At 39.3% G+C, this 15,740-nt stretch overlaps 1 protein-coding gene across 1 annotated transcript in view; it reads left to right on the plus strand.

Moving 5' to 3' along the window:
- SYDE2 (synapse defective Rho GTPase homolog 2) overlaps positions 1-15,740 on the plus strand; it is a 46,017-nt gene that overhangs the window by 30,013 nt on the left and 264 nt on the right. Inside the window, exons 6-8 of the mRNA XM_029283626.1 lie at positions 452-633; positions 6,816-7,047; positions 10,707-11,179. Coding sequence (XP_029139459.1) covers positions 452-633; positions 6,816-7,047; positions 10,707-11,179 — 887 coding nt within the window. The remainder of the gene's footprint in view (positions 1-451; positions 634-6,815; positions 7,048-10,706; positions 11,180-15,740) is intronic.

Genomic DNA, 15,740 nt, shown 5'->3' on the forward strand with positions numbered 1-15,740 from the left:
ATGAGATGAGACACCATGGAATTAACATATGTAAATAAGAATCAATAAAACATTTGCACCAGTTCTGAGGAGGGGCAGAACAATCTGTATTCACTTGTGGTTATGACTATTATGATGCATTGTATTTAAAAATATTCTGATAAAATGTTACGTGTATTAAAATAAGTGATTTAATGCTATGATTGCTAACCCCAATAAGAGCATTGTTAAATTAATGTTGGCATTTCCTTTAAGGAGCACACAGTGTATAGATAGAATAAAAGAAACAAGAATTAACATTCAGAGTTGTAAATGATTTTCAGATTTGAGAATTGGCGTAATTTGATATATATGTATTTCCAAGATACCCAATTTTGAGATAATTTCTGCATGAGCACTACTGATTGTCCTGCTGTAATGTGACTTTCTGGTAAATTCATTACACTTTGTTTACTCTGCATGCCTTGTTTAGGTATCCTCAAAGATTATTTAAGGGAGTTGCCTTCTCCATTGATAACCAAGCAACTTTATGAAGCAGTGTTGGATGCCATGGTAAAAAGACCTTTGAAAATGACAGCAAATGGATGTGAAAATGATTTGAATGATTCAGAATATACAATGGCTCTCTTGGATTGCCTGCCAGAAGTTGAGAAAGTAAGTATTGTTGACCCATCAAACTTAGTACATGGCTTAAGCAGTATAGATAGTCCTTGCCTTGCCACCATTCATTTGGTGACTGCTTGAAGTTACAACAGCACTGAAAAAAGTGACTTACGAGCAGTGCTCACACTTACAATTGTTGCAGCATCCCCATGATCATGTGATCAAAATTCAGGCGCTTGGCAACTGGCATGTATTTATGACAGTGGCACTGTCCCAGGGTCATGTGATCACCATTTGTAACCTTCCCAGCCCGCTTCTGACAAGCAAAGTCAATGGGGGAAGCCAGATTTGCTTAAGGATTGCATGATTTGCTTAACAGCTGTGGCATAAAGGTCACAAAATGGGGCAAAACTCATTTAACAACTGTCTTGTTTAGCAACAGAAGTGCCGGGCTCATTTATGGTCCTAAGTCAAGGACTACCTTTATGACTTCACTTTCTCTCTCATTTTCCCCTCTTTCAGAATAAAACTTTGACTTCATAAATAATAATAATAATAATAATAATAATAATAATAATAATAATAATAATAATAATAATAATAATAATAATAATAATAATAATAATAAAAAAAGTTGGAAGGTACCTTGGAGGTCATCTAGTCCAACCCCCTGTTCAGGCAGGAAACCCTATACCATTTCGGACAAATGGCTGTCCAGTCTCTTCTTAAGAACTTCCAGTGTTGGAGCATTCACCGCTTCTGGAGGCAGGGTGTTCCACTGGTTAATTGTTCTAACTGTCAGGAAGTTTCTCCTTAGTTCTAGGTTGCTTCTCTCCTTGATCAGTTTCCACCCGTTGCTTCTTGTCCTGCCTTCAGGCGCTTTGGAAAATAGCTTGACTCCCTCTTCTCCCTCTTCCAATATCTCAGGGCCCTGAGATATTGGAATACTGCTATCATGTCCCCCCTCGTCCTTCTCTTCATTAAACTAGACATATCCAATTCCAGCAACCGTTCCTTATATGCTTTAGCCTCCAGTCCCCTAATCATCTTTGTTGCTCTTCTCTGTACTCTTTCTAGAGTCTCAACATATTTTTTACATCGTGGTGACCAAAACTGGATGCAGTATTCCAAGTGTGGCCTTACCAAGGCATTGTAAAGTGGTATTAATACTTCATGTGATCTTGATTCTATCCCTCTGTTAATGCAGCCTAGCACTTGATTTTCATTGACTTCAGCTAAGTCAGCTCAGTGAATTAATTAATTCACAAGATATTAGAGCACATCAGGGATTCTCAACATTTGTGATACCATGATCTCCTCAAATAAATACATTTGTGTAGCCTCCCCCCCAAGTAATACTAACACTTTCATTATTTTTAATCATTAACATTTAATCTCTATGTCAGATAAAAAGGACAATAGAACCTTGCAACTTTATCAGTTTTTACTGAAATAATAAATGAATGACGTGTAAAGCCCTGTTTTTAATAGGAAAGATGAATTTCATTTCTGTTGCAAATCTGGACTTTGTTTTTGACCAAGCGACTCTCAGTTTGGATTCTACATTTATTTTGGATTGATTTTTGCTTTTTATAGCAGCCGTTGGAGAAAATGAGGATTACGCTGCCAGCTTGTTGACAGAGCCAATTCTGAGCTGGACTTGCATGCCTCTTGCTGGAGATTGTCAGAATCCGCTTTGATGTTGCTTGTACAAAGCAGCTGTTGGTTTGTCCAGGCAGAATCGCCAGAAGTGATCCAGCGTTGCACATGAAAGCCATTAGACCATATTCAATTTGCTCTATGCCCACTGGGCAGGTTGGCTGCCGGCTTGTCCAGGCAGAATAGGAGCAAGTTCTGGCAGTAACTCAGCTTTGCCATTAGGTTTGCAAAGTCACTTTGTTAAGAAGATTTGTTGGAATTATTCTATAATCAAGCCAGTCTATATCTTATAGCAGGATAGATCCAGCACGAAACTTGCATGCAGTTGCATTCAAAGAAGGACTACTTAAGCATTCCTTTAAAAAGATTCACCAGTCTGCCTAACCTTAATCCTTCCAAACCCTCAGTAAGTTGTTTAATTCCCTTCTCCCTAACAAGTATGAGGAAGTGATGTGAACAGTGATTTGGTAGCTTTCCCTTGCTGCTATTGTCTGATGCCAGCTAAAGGTAGACAGTTATATAACCATTCCTTTCCTTGAACTGTTTGCTGCTGCAACTTCCAGGGAAAAAAATATGATAGAGATCAACACTAAAACATTGCCTGAAGCTACTCAAGGTTGATAATAGCAGATTGGCCAGCAGTGCACTAACACAGTTGTCCAATTATTGAGGCAAGTTGGATTTTGCTGGTAAATTAGAACAAGGGTTGTGAAATCCACAAAGATCAAGATGTCCATGATATGGTATAAAACTAACTGGCTTTGTTTTATTTTTGGCTTTTGGAGACTGTGTTTTATAGCCCAAATCAGATAGCTTCAGGTAGAACAGATTGTGAGCTGACTATCTAGGTAATATGTATGTGTAAAAAAACAAGAAAATAAAGTTCTGTTTGAGAGATGAAGTGAACAGTGGCTATCAAGCAAATACGAAGCAGTATTATGTAGATTCCCCCCCCCACTCCGTTTTGGTAAGCAATCTTATTTTGGAGGCATTTCATTCAACTTCTTTTGATGTTAGAAAAGTGTAGATATGCTGGAGATGAGGGAAAGAGGCATCATTATGGCTCAGGGCACCAAAAATTAATATAGACATGGGGTTATCCCCCCAGATTATAGAGGTTTAATGTTTTATATGCTTTGGAAGTTAGGCTGAGTATGGGAAGTGCCCATTAGCACCTAAACTAAGGGACACAACCACCTGTGCTTCTTTAGCTTGATTATACAGGTGCCGCTGTTTGTGCAGCCTCTTTTAGCTTTGTGGCTAAGCTTATCCACTGTCAGAAATCACAGTTTTTCTCTGTGTTTCCATTATTGCACACAGCAGGTCCCATATAATAAGCAAAGAGAAGCACATGAAAGGGAACTTGTGCCTTTAAAGGCTCCCGCTTGGCAATTCTCATCAGGAGTCCAAACTGGGGCAAACATTATAGATTTGGATTGGGAAACATTTATCCTGGACAGTGTGGGGGAGGACAGAGACTTGTTATGCATGTGCAAAGCAATGAAATAATCAGATCAGTTTGGAGGTAATAATTTGATCTAATGGTTTCCTTAAATCCGATCTTCAGATCACATTTTTTTTGCACTGTCAAATAATACAGAAGGGCTTTATTCAGGGTTATTGGTAGAAACGAATGGTTTTCAAGCAAAGTTGAACACAGTGAATACTTAATGAATATTAACAATACAGCTAGTCCTCAACAACCATTTGTTTAGCCACTGTTCAAAGAAAAACGTGATTTACAATAGGTACTCATGCTTAACAACTGCCTTGCTTAGCAAGGGAAATTGTGGTCCCAATTGTCATACGTTGAGGACTACCTATAATGGTTTTGATTTGCTAATAATAATTTATTAAACTCCCAGCAACTCTGGGCAATAAGGTACTATACACAAGGTACTATACACAAGGCAAGCTATCCTTTTTGGACACCTATGCNCATAGAAGTTTAAAAATAAAATAAATAAACTTCTTTTGATGTTAGAAAAGTGTAGATATGCTGGAGATGAGGGAAAGAGGCATCATTATGGCTCAGGACACCAAAAATTAATATAGACATGGGGTTATCCCCCCAGATTATAGAGGTTTAATGTTTTATATGCTTTGGAAGTTAGGCTGAGTATGGGAAGTGCCCATTAGCACCTAAACCAGTAGTTCTCAACCTGTGGGTCGGGACCCCATTTGGGGTCGATCGACCATCTCACAGGGGTCGCCAAGCAAGGCTGTCCGCCATTTTTTTGTCCGCCATTTTTTCCCCTTTTCCGGCGGGTGCCTTACCTCCCTTGGGCTGGGCCAGCTGGTGGTCGGCCTGCTCCATCTCTGCCGCTTGCCAGCTACGCCTCGGCCGGCGCAGAGGGCGGAACCACGCATGCGCGGCGCTACTGGGCAGGGAAAGTCCTCGACTTACGACTGGTTGGGTAGTCCTCGACTTACGACCGGTTTAGTCCTCGACTTACGACCGGTTTAGTCCTCGACTTACGACCGGTTTAGTCCTCGACTTACGACCGGTTTAGTCCTCGACTTACGACCGGTTGGGGTCGCGGCATTAAAAAGGTTGAGAACCACTGACCTAAACTAAGGGACACAACCACCTGTGCTCCTTTAGCCTGATTATTCAGGTGCCGCTGTTTGTGCAGCCTCTTTTAGCTTTGTGGCTAAGCTTATCCACTGTCAGAAATCACAGTTTTTCTCTGTGTTTCCATTATTGCACACAGCAGGTCCCATATAATAAGCAAAGAGAAGCACATGAAAGGGAACTTGTGCCTTTAAGGGCTCCCGCTTGGCAATTCTCATCAGGAGTCCAAACTGGGGCAAACATTATGGATTTGGATTGGGAAACATTTATCCTGGACAGTGTGGGGGAGGACAGAGACTTGTTATGCATGTGCAAAGCAATGAAATAATCAGATCAGTTTGGAGGTAATAATTTGATCTAATGGTTTCCTTAAATCCGATCTTCAGATCACATTTTTTTTGCACTGTCAAATAATACAGAAGGGCTTTATTCAGGGTTATTGGTAGAAAGGAATGGTTTTCAAGCAAAGTTGAACACAGTGAATACTTAATGAATATTAACAATACAGCTAGTCCTCAACAACCATTTGTTTAGCGACTGTTCAAAGAAAAATGTGAGTTACAATAGGTACTCATGCTTAACAACTGCCTTGCTTAGCAAGGGAAATTGTGGTCCCAATTGTCATACGTTGAGGACTACCTATAATGGTTTTGATTTGCTAATAATAATTTATTAAACTCCCAGCAACTCTGGGCAATAAGGTACTATACACAAGGTACTATACACAAGGCAAGCTATCCTTTTTGGACACCTATGCCTAAAACATGCTCCTTAATTGATTTTATACGCTGTCATAATATGCTGAATTACAATGTGGAAACTTAACCGTCTGTTGAAGAGAAACCTAATGAAAGAAACCAGCTGTAGCCTTTTATGGGCAGGAAGCTAGACAAAACATTTTTCTAACCAGAGTTGCTTCCCTCAGATGTTACAAAAAGATGGCTTTATTTATCATCAGCATCTCTCCCCTTCTTTTTGACTATGCTTTGTATTTAACCCTAGACATGTTACTTGACAATACATTCCCTTTCCTGAGTAAGTTTGGTTATGATAGGGCGTTTCATAAACTATTGCTTTCAGCTGATAAAGAAATAGCAAAACAACAACAACAACAACCCCCAAATGTTGATTAAATTATCTTCTGTCTTTGCAGTGGAATGCCAACATTGATTTTATATCTGCTTTCACTAGTATGGTACCTTTTTTTAAAAGAGATAATTTATTCACCTGGCAATCTGCAATAGCTGTTGCAAATAAAGAGCTATAAATCACAATAAAGCCAAAACAAAAAAAAATCCAATTAGGCTGGGAAAGAAATTTTTCTGAAACTTCAGAGGGTCTAATCAGATAATAATTATGAGCTGGATTGTGTGGTATTCCAATTTTGGTAATGCAGCTTCCTGTGTTCTGAATGAAGCAGTGGGAACATCTTACTATGTTTGTTGGTTTTGGCACAGGAAAAAATTGTAGTTTCATACAAAGTTTGCCTGTGACCTCAAAGGGCAAACAAATTAGGGGAAAGGGGTCTTTTTGCAGGGGAGATGAGCCCCAACAAAAAAATTCCGGCCATTTAATTTAGTACCAATTATGGGGCAGAATTTCTGTGCTATTTAGTTGTATTTAAATGCAGTGCTATTAAATTAGTTCATGAGACCAGGCTGATCGTTAAAGCCTTTCTCCAGGCTGAAGATTGGTGTTTTGTGTGGTTTACTTCCAAGTAAGTATGCAGAAAATTTCAGTTCATTGGCCTTTGCAAAATATTTCCTTAAGGGCATGTATAGGATAGTGAGCAGCTGCAAAATCCTCAGATCTGTGTGCTCTTCTGCTTCACAAAAAGATATAATTGAAATGTTATCTTAAGTGGACACCGCTAGTAGGCATGAATGACAATGTTGTGATGGAATTAAAGGAACAAGGCCTTCAATAACATTGCCACTGCCTCGCTTCTTAATTACATTATTGTAATTAATGAACTAATACTGTCCCGCTTTTTCTTTAGGCAACCCTAAAGATGCTCTTGGACCATCTGAAACTGGTGGCTTCATACCATGAAGTAAACAGAATGACTTGCCAGAATTTAGCGGTGTGTTTTGGGCCTGTATTACTTAGTCAGTGGCAGGAAACTACGAGCCACAACAACAGAGTGTTCACTGATTCAGAAGAACTGGCCAGTGCCTTGGATTTCAAAAAACATATAGAAGTTTTACATTATCTGCTCCAGTTGTGGACAGGTAAAAAAAAAATCTCATTAATGGAGAATATTTAATTTCTTTCAAAGCAATGTGTTATTCTGTTGCAGTAAAAGCAGTGGAATCCCTTGCATTGTTCAAACTTTTTTTGTAGCATAAACTTACAAAGACAAATGTATTATGCCGCATTACTTATACTTGTTATTATGGCTCATCAATTATATAACTTTATGCTATTGTAACCATTTTTTCACTTCATTAGTTACATAAAGTAATACTTTGCTAATGTATCCTTTTACTTTTGCATCCCTTCCAGGCTTGTGTATTTTGTCCTTAAATTTCTTTAAAGAAATAAAGATGAATGAGAATTTTATTTTTGCACACATAATAAGAAGATAAGAACTGTGTGTTTATTACCAGTGCCCTTGCCAGAATTTAGCTGTGTCTTTTGGGCCTGTATTATTTAGTCCAGGGGTGTCAAACTGCCGGCCCGCAGGCCGGATGCATCATAGCAAAACTGCGCCCACTCCATTACCGGCAATGGAAAAAAAATCATGATATGTCGCAACATGTCATGTGATGTTGCGAGTTTGACACCCCTGACTTAGTCAATGGCAGGAAACTACAAAGTAAGAAGATAGTCGTCCCCATTGACTTGACTCATGTATTATACTCATGGCCACTGCCTCTATGTCCAAAGAGCATCTCTTTTTCATCTCTCTCTCTCTCTCTCTCTGTCTTTTCTATTGGAGACTTCTGCCATTTCCTTCTTTTTATATGCTTATTATTTGATAACCTTGGTTCTACCTATAGCTTCTCTCAGGCAGATATTCAGAGGCTTAGCTTTTGGCCTTGGTTTAACTTCAGCAGCTGATTTTTAAACAGTCCAAAGTGTTTTTGGAGCAGCTGATCTCTGCTTTAGCAATAGCATCTTCTGGTGGTCACATGTATAACGCCACTTTTTGGAAAAGCAAAGTTATTTTCAGTTTTACTTTGAAGACTCATTGCTACCATGATGGTCAGGTTGTCAGTTGACAGTTGAACGAAAGCCGAGATTTTTTTTCCCCCTGAATGTGGACAACTGATGTTATCTGCTCAGGCAAACATATGGAAATAACTAATATAGTTGCTTGACTGGTTATTCAAAATTGAGTTATTAACAGTCAGATTCTTGAAGAAGGATTTTCTTTGTAAAGATATCTCCTGGATGACTGGGAATATATATTGTCAAAGAAGTGAACTAACATAAGCTTAAGAATTTCAGCCTCTTCTGTAACTACCAGATACCATGCCAAGTTCTTTGGCTTTTGAAAAAGGTAATTAAACATTGTGGAGTGAGCTCTGTTCCTGTGAAGGAGTGAAGCCAAACATTAATCCACTGATGTATATGGAAAACTTGATAACTATGCTTGTGACCCATTTCAGCTTTTCATTTATCTCTTTGTTTATTGAAAAATCATGGCCCTTGTTTATTCAGAAAATTTAATAATGCTGCCACTTAAGGTTTAACACATGAGCCCTTTGTTTCAAAGAAAAAAATCCTAATCAGAAGAGCTTTTGTTGATGTACATGTTTTCTCATCTTTTTAAAACAAAAAACCAGAGTTGTTAGACAAGTAAGATATACTACTTCCAGGGAGATATTTGAACTGGATTGAAAGTTTACTCATGTGATTAAGTAAGTGGCAGGTTGCATTTGTTAGCTTCTTGTTATGTGCTGGAGTTAACTTTTTATATCACAACAAGCTCCCTTTCCTTCTAAAGCAGAGATCACCAATCTTTCACAGTTGGCGGACCGGAGGGAAAGGGAGGGGGAAGCATTTTACACATGTGCATGAGAACGCGCACATGTGGGGCTGCAAGCACATGCACAACACACAGGGCAGGGCTAGTGCCCACATGATACTAGCCCTGCCCCGTTGTTGTGTGGTGCAGCACCACGTTTCCATGCCCTGCGGCGCAGTGGCAGCCCGTTTTCACACCATCGGCCCATTTTTGCACCCTGCAGCTGCCGCACTAACACGAGTAGGGGTGTTGTGTGTGCACTGGCCAGCCTGTCCTGCGGCCCGATGGCCAGTAGGCCACAGCCCATAGGTTGGGAACCCCTGTTCTGAAGGGAAAATTATGATTAAATATAACAAATACATAAATAATATAACCCCTGGCAGATACTATTGGAAATTGCAGAGCCACTGCAGTTCATGATGGGCTTTGAAGAAAGATATCACATAAAGCCTCACAGGACAGAAATGCCAACCCAGCAGGAAAGATATGCTTGGTGTTTACCAAATGTTTTCCATCTGTAACTTAAGAGGCTGAATATATAGGTAGTCCTCAACTTATGAAAATAAGGGGCCAGAAAATTTGTCGCGCCCCATTTTATGACCTTTTCTGCCATGATCGTTAAGCAAGACATCATATGATCCTGAATTGCTGGTTTGCCCCATTGACTTTGCTTGTCAGAAGCCACCTGGGAAGGTTACAGATGGTGATCACATGACCACAGGATGCTGCCACCATTGTATATGCACCACAGTTGCTAAGCACTAGAGATAACATCACATCACTGCAGGAATGCTGCAATGGCAGAAGCTGGTTGTAAGTCCATTTTTTCAGCACTGTTGTAAACAAACACATTAAATGAAAGTTCATAAGTTGAGGACTACTTGTTTAAGTCTTGAAAGTGCATTCTTCTTTTCCTAACTGTCCACCCACTACAATGGCACTTAATCCTCACTCATGTTTTTTTCTCCTTGTGGCTTTCCTGGTCATACAAGATCTTTTCACGCTACCTTCCTTCTACATTCTTTACAACAAGCTTCCACTGCACATTCATCAGTTTTTGCATCTTCTGACAAGACTAGCTAGTGAGATACAAACGCCATCCATCCAGTACTGTTGAGACAATTCAAAGTTCCCCCAATTCTTTTGGACCTAATTTCCATTAGTCTGTGCTGCCGTTTTCTCGCCATTCCTTATCAACTCTTACTGAGAAAGTTCAGCCTTCTTGGTAGGAATAATGTCTCTTGTGTTCCATTAGCAACCAGAATATTGTTATAAGCAAAAATAACAATAGAATCCATAATAAGAATAGTAGAACAAAAAATCATAATAGTAGAGCAAATAATAATAATAGAACCAATACTACAGAGAGATGCTTGGAAGAGAAACTTTTACAGTTGAATTATGTAGCAGTTGTTGGTGAATAAAACATTTGTACTGTTTACCATAGGAAGGCGATAACAAGAGGAGACTTAGTTTCTAGAGCGGTAAAACCGTGAGTTCAGGTAACAAAAGTGCCAAATGTGTGTTTGTTCTGCCTGCTTTTTCTTACATAGTTGATTGTAGAACGCATTTGGAAGCTCTTCTTTGAACTGTACTGTGATTTTGGACTGCGATTAACTTGCAAAATTAACTTGCAGAGTTAATCAGGTTAAACTTCCAGTTTTAATAGATTCCTCCAGCGGCAGTAGGCATGGTAGTCTTAAGATGAAATATTTACTAGTTGGCTTTTTCTTTTCAATATAACTTGACTGGCTGGTACCAAAATCAGTACAATAGAATTATTGGCTGTTCAGTGTGCATGCATAAATGCATGTTCCAAGTCATAGACCAGTGGGAAAAAAACCCAATGTAATATTACTGCTTTCTTTTAAGATGTACTGTTAAGCTAATGTGAGTTCCAATTATGCTTTATCATAGTGCAACATCCATCAGCTGAAGAGTCAGCCTTGCTGGAGCAGCAGTCCTCTGTGAACTATCTGAGGCCTAAGAAACAGCGGCCTCAAATGTTAAATTTAAGCGAAGTGTCTGGGATCTTGCGATCCAGGCCAGCCAGACTGGACAGCCCTTCAAGCAACCGCTATGCTGGAGACTGGACGGCTTGTGGAGAGAACTACTTTGTCAGTCCCAAAGAAGCTCTGAGCGAAGCAGACTATGATGATGTTCCTTCAGAAGAGGCAGAAAGTGGAGATGATGGCAGCAAAGCAGATGCTTCTAGAACACTGCTCCGGCGGCCCATTTGTGTATCCAAAGAACATACCTTTCAGGCCTATCTGACAATGCAAACAATGGATTCTGCAGTGAACCATCAAGTTAACCTCAAAAACTTGCAAGAAAGCATTGATACTCTGATAGGCAACCTGGAACGGGAACTCAATAAAAACAAGCTCAACGTGAGTTGTTGATCACTTTGCTTTGCCATGTCTCCAGTTTTGTGTGTCCCTTCTGTTGTATTCCACCAGGAGTGAATAAGGAAGAGTTTTGGATGGGGATCTGTATTATAATTGCATTGGGCAATTTTGAAGATCGCTGTGTAAGTTAGGCATTCCTATTACAGTCTTACTTTCTCCATTTGAAAGCATGTTACTTTTTATAAAACAATGTAACAATATTCCTTGTCAAGGTACTATGCACTTAGGAAATTTGAACAGTTTATCGAAGATGTATAATGCATCATCTCTATCTTTGTTACACTGGAACAGTACAGTTTGTTCCTGAAACCTTAGCCCTAGTATGGATGTTCTCCCAGAAGAGAAAAGATTAATGTTGCTACTTAAGTGATAATATGCGGCACAAACTGTGTGTAGGTCACGTTCTATTATATTGACACCTTCTCACTTGCAATGCAAAGGCTGCTATAGAAAAAAGGCTTTTTGATAGTTAATTTGTATGAATATTGATGTATCCCTGTAATAACACTTTCAAGCAACTATTTAAAACTGCAAAAATATTTTTCTAACTTTTGTTTTGTAGATATTTATATGTGGAAAAACAGGCATGAGTTGGGCCGGTCTAGTTGCGATATGTTTTGTTGCGCAGGATAAGAGTTTCTTCTCTCTTCTCCAACCTGACGCTCTGAAGATATGTTAAACCAGTGGTCCCCAACTTTTCCAGCTTAACGGCCCAGCGCAGGGAGGGGGGGCAGGCGGGTGAATGGCAGATGCATGCGTGCATGCACAGCTCCATTGGTGTGAGCAGCAGTCTCGCAGCCCTCCACTTATGCGAATGGAGCTTCGTGTGCAAGCACAAGGGCCCTCCGCTCATGCTTGCCCATTGCTTGCGTGGCCCAGTTTCAAACAGGCTGCAGCCCGGTAGTGGGCCACAGCCTGGGGGTTGGGGACACCTGTGGTAAACTACAATTCTTTCATTTCCCAGCATAGTGATGATGGTGTGTGTGGTATGCGAGTGTGTGTGTGTGTGTGTGTGTGTGTGTGAGAGAGAGAGAGAGAGAGAGAGAGAGAGAGAGAGAGAGAGAGAAATTAAGAGATCAACAGATGAGGGTAGATTAGCATAGGAAATATCATATCTTCCTAGAGAGCAGCCCCTAGTACTGTATTAGATGATTGTGCACTACTTCTATACTTTGCCCAGCTTTCCCCCCATGCCAGTCAAGTAAAATTAGTATTTTTTATGCCCTATTGGAGATGTTATACATGACAGCACTGTAGAAAAGAGTATGTATAGCTCAGGGTTGAATTGTGGAGTCCTTGGTGCTCTCTGAGTTTGGCTGTTTGTTTGCAAATGTTTATCCAGCTAAGTAACATCAGCATTTTAATGGGTAATGAAATATCTGCAAGCAAACAAGCTCAGAGAGCACCATGGACTCCACGTGACAGCACTGTGCCCATCTGGCCCAATCTAAATCTGACTAAAGAGAGCTTGAAAAGAGACTTGCCCATTGTGGTGTCAAACAATCACACATAAGTAGTTGTGTGATACCCTGGACAAGAAAGTGTTGAACACTGAGATATATGAAGGCTGCAACTAAAAGCATACAAATTACTTTAAAGGATCTATGATAACAAATTGTCCAGACACGATGGCCTGTTTGTCACACCTTTCTGAAATTCTCATTGTGAAACTAAAAATATATGTTTCTAGAGATGCTTGGGAGACTGATTGCTTGGGAGAGACCATAGCAGCTATTCTACCAAATCAAAATAAATTTGTATTGTGGTCCAACAGAGTTATTGTGCCAAATTGTCCACAAATATGCACATTTTAAAAAAAAATGTAGTGACCTTAAATGCAGATCTTTAGCCCGATTGGCCTAACGTTAGCACTGTGTTAATGCAATCAAGGCAGCTGAGTTAGTTAAAGCCTCTCCAGATATAGTGAACCATGCTTGGGCATTATCATATCAGTCCTATTGGATTGGAAATGTCTAACTCTACATCATTACAGGTAGTCCTTGACTTATGAGCACAATTGGGAATGGAATTTTGGTTGCTAAGCGATGTGGTTGTTCTATAAGTCATCACATGACCAGATCTCATTTTACAACCATCTCACCATGGTCATTAAGCAAATCACTGTGGTCATTAAGTGAATCATGTGGTTGTTAAGTCAGTCACATAGTTGTAAAGTCAAGCCAGTTGCCAAGTGCCTAAATGTTGGTCACGTAATGGGGTGGGGGGCCTAGTGTGATGGTTGTAACTTTGAGGATGGATTATAAGTCATTCTTTCTAAGGCCTTTGTAATTTTGAACCATCATTAAATTAATGGTCATAAGTTGAGGAGTACCTTACTGTGTACCTTGTCCAATTTTTTTCCTGAACAGAGAATTTTGCCTTCTGCTGTGCTAATGGGAAGCTCCTTAATTTTGACAGTTGTGCTGCTTCCTTATTTTGTGATAAAGAACCACTTATTATATACTTTATGCCTGTCCCCCTAATACATTTCTACATGTTCATCCACTGTAGGGCGACCCCCAAAGAGTTCACCTCTTTTTCAAAGGTTGATATGAACGAAGAAAGTGCCTTTTAAAGTAATGTGTTTCAAATGGCCTGAATCATTTTGAAGGTCTTCATTCCAATTGGTCTAGCTTCTTTAATCCCAAGAATGTCATTAAGTGCTAAGACGATCAATGTATTCTTTATCTTTCCAGTTTTCTTAACTGAATATTGGTAGTTCTTTCGGTTTGCTGTAAGCATGGTGAGTTTAATAAATGCTGATTGGATTGGTCTGCAGATTTTTGATATTCATGTGAACCAAAGTAAATACAAGCCTGATGCAAATTTAAGTTCTGTCTGCAGTCAAGCAATAAGACCCATTGGCAGCAATAAATTACAACCAGGTGCCTATTAAAAAAAGAGATAGCAATGGAGTAGAGCAGGAGTCTTCAAACTTGGCTCTTTTATGACTTGTGAACTTTAACTCCCAGAATTCCTCAGCCAGCATGCCTGGCTGAAGAATTCTGGGAGTTGAAGTCCACAAGTCATAAAAGGGCCAAGTATGAAGACCCCTGGAGTATAGTATGTCTTAAATGGCATTCCTTTAAAAATATTAGTTAGCAAGCAGGGGAAGCCATTATCTTTTAAAGAGTGTTTTGAACACTATTTGCTTTGCATCCACCTTCACCAACTGATGTCTTCAGTTGTTTGGGGATCACAACTTCCTCAATTCCAGCTAGGAATTCTCGGAATTATAATCTTAAGATAAGATAGTTGGAGGACAAGGAAAGGATACCCTATATTATAGGTCTGGGGGGGGGGTTCTCTGTTTATTTACATTATCGGTTCTCATTTTTTTTCTTATGGACCTGGTACAAGTGCTATTTAATTTGTTCCTTGATATTGTCTATTATAATTATTTTAGCTATTTATTGACAATAGGATGACTGAATTTGGTGCATGATTTTTGCCACATTTTCCTTAAAGAAATATTTCAAAATTTTATACAGTCTGGTTAATTTATTATGATGATGATGATGATGATTAGAGTGGCGGTACACAACTTACAGTCATTTCAATATAGTGGTACAGTTTAAATATATATATTTTAACCTGAAGCATTTATTGATAAGGTGATGTATTTTTTTAAAGCGTATGTACAGGAAGTGAATTATTTTTGAACTATGTTAATTCTGAATAAAACCCAACATTGAAAATAACTTGATTTTGTATTTTTGTAAACTGTTATTATGTTAAGAATACATTTTAAAGATAAGACTGTTAACGTGTGTGAAAAGAATTTTTATTTCCAGGGTTGTTAGTCTGCTTCGCTATGAAATGGGAAGAACACAGGCTTAATCTAACCTATCAGTTTGGGTAATGATTTGGAGGGGCAAACCTTTCACAATTGATAAGAGCAGATGGCCCTTTTATCAGGTCAGAGTCCATCTTCTCCAGAATCCTGTTTCTATGAAAGCCAAGCAGACGCCAGTTGTGGACGATCATAACCACAACTTAAGTCCCTATTTTCCCTCACTGATTTCTCCAGCAAATGCTATGAGAGGGATAAAAAGTGGAACCAGGTTTTTCTTCAGGTCTCCTCAACTTGAGGACACCCATGCTCTTTTGGGATAACAGTACGGAAGCCGTTTGTCATTGTATTATTTGGTGTTCTGATTGTACAGTGTAATCTGTCATGTCCTGGTGATTTATATTCGTCAAGGTCAGATAGGTATTCTCTTACCATTTTCTTGCTTATTTTTTCTTTCTAGTATGTCTTTTGCAGTGGTTTTTTTTTTTTTGTATGTTGGGCTATAGTTTCTTTGTGTGTGAAGACTGATGCAAAGTATGAGTTAAGCAGCTCTGCTTTCTCCCTGTTGCCTGTTATTTCCTTGCCACCTTCTCTCTTTAGTGGACCTACAATTTCCTTGACTTTTTTCTTGTTGTTAATATGTTGGAAGAAACTTTTTTTTAATTATCCATGATTTCTGTTGCAAGTCTTTGTTCGTTCTGAGCCTTTGCTTTCCTGACTTCATCTTTGCCTGTTCTGGCTGTCTGCTGA

Source organism: Protobothrops mucrosquamatus, unplaced genomic scaffold (assembly GCF_001527695.2).
Source record: "Protobothrops mucrosquamatus isolate PMUCROS unplaced genomic scaffold, P.Mucros_1.0 scaffold155, whole genome shotgun sequence".
Taxonomy (NCBI): Eukaryota; Metazoa; Chordata; class Lepidosauria; order Squamata; family Viperidae; genus Protobothrops; species Protobothrops mucrosquamatus.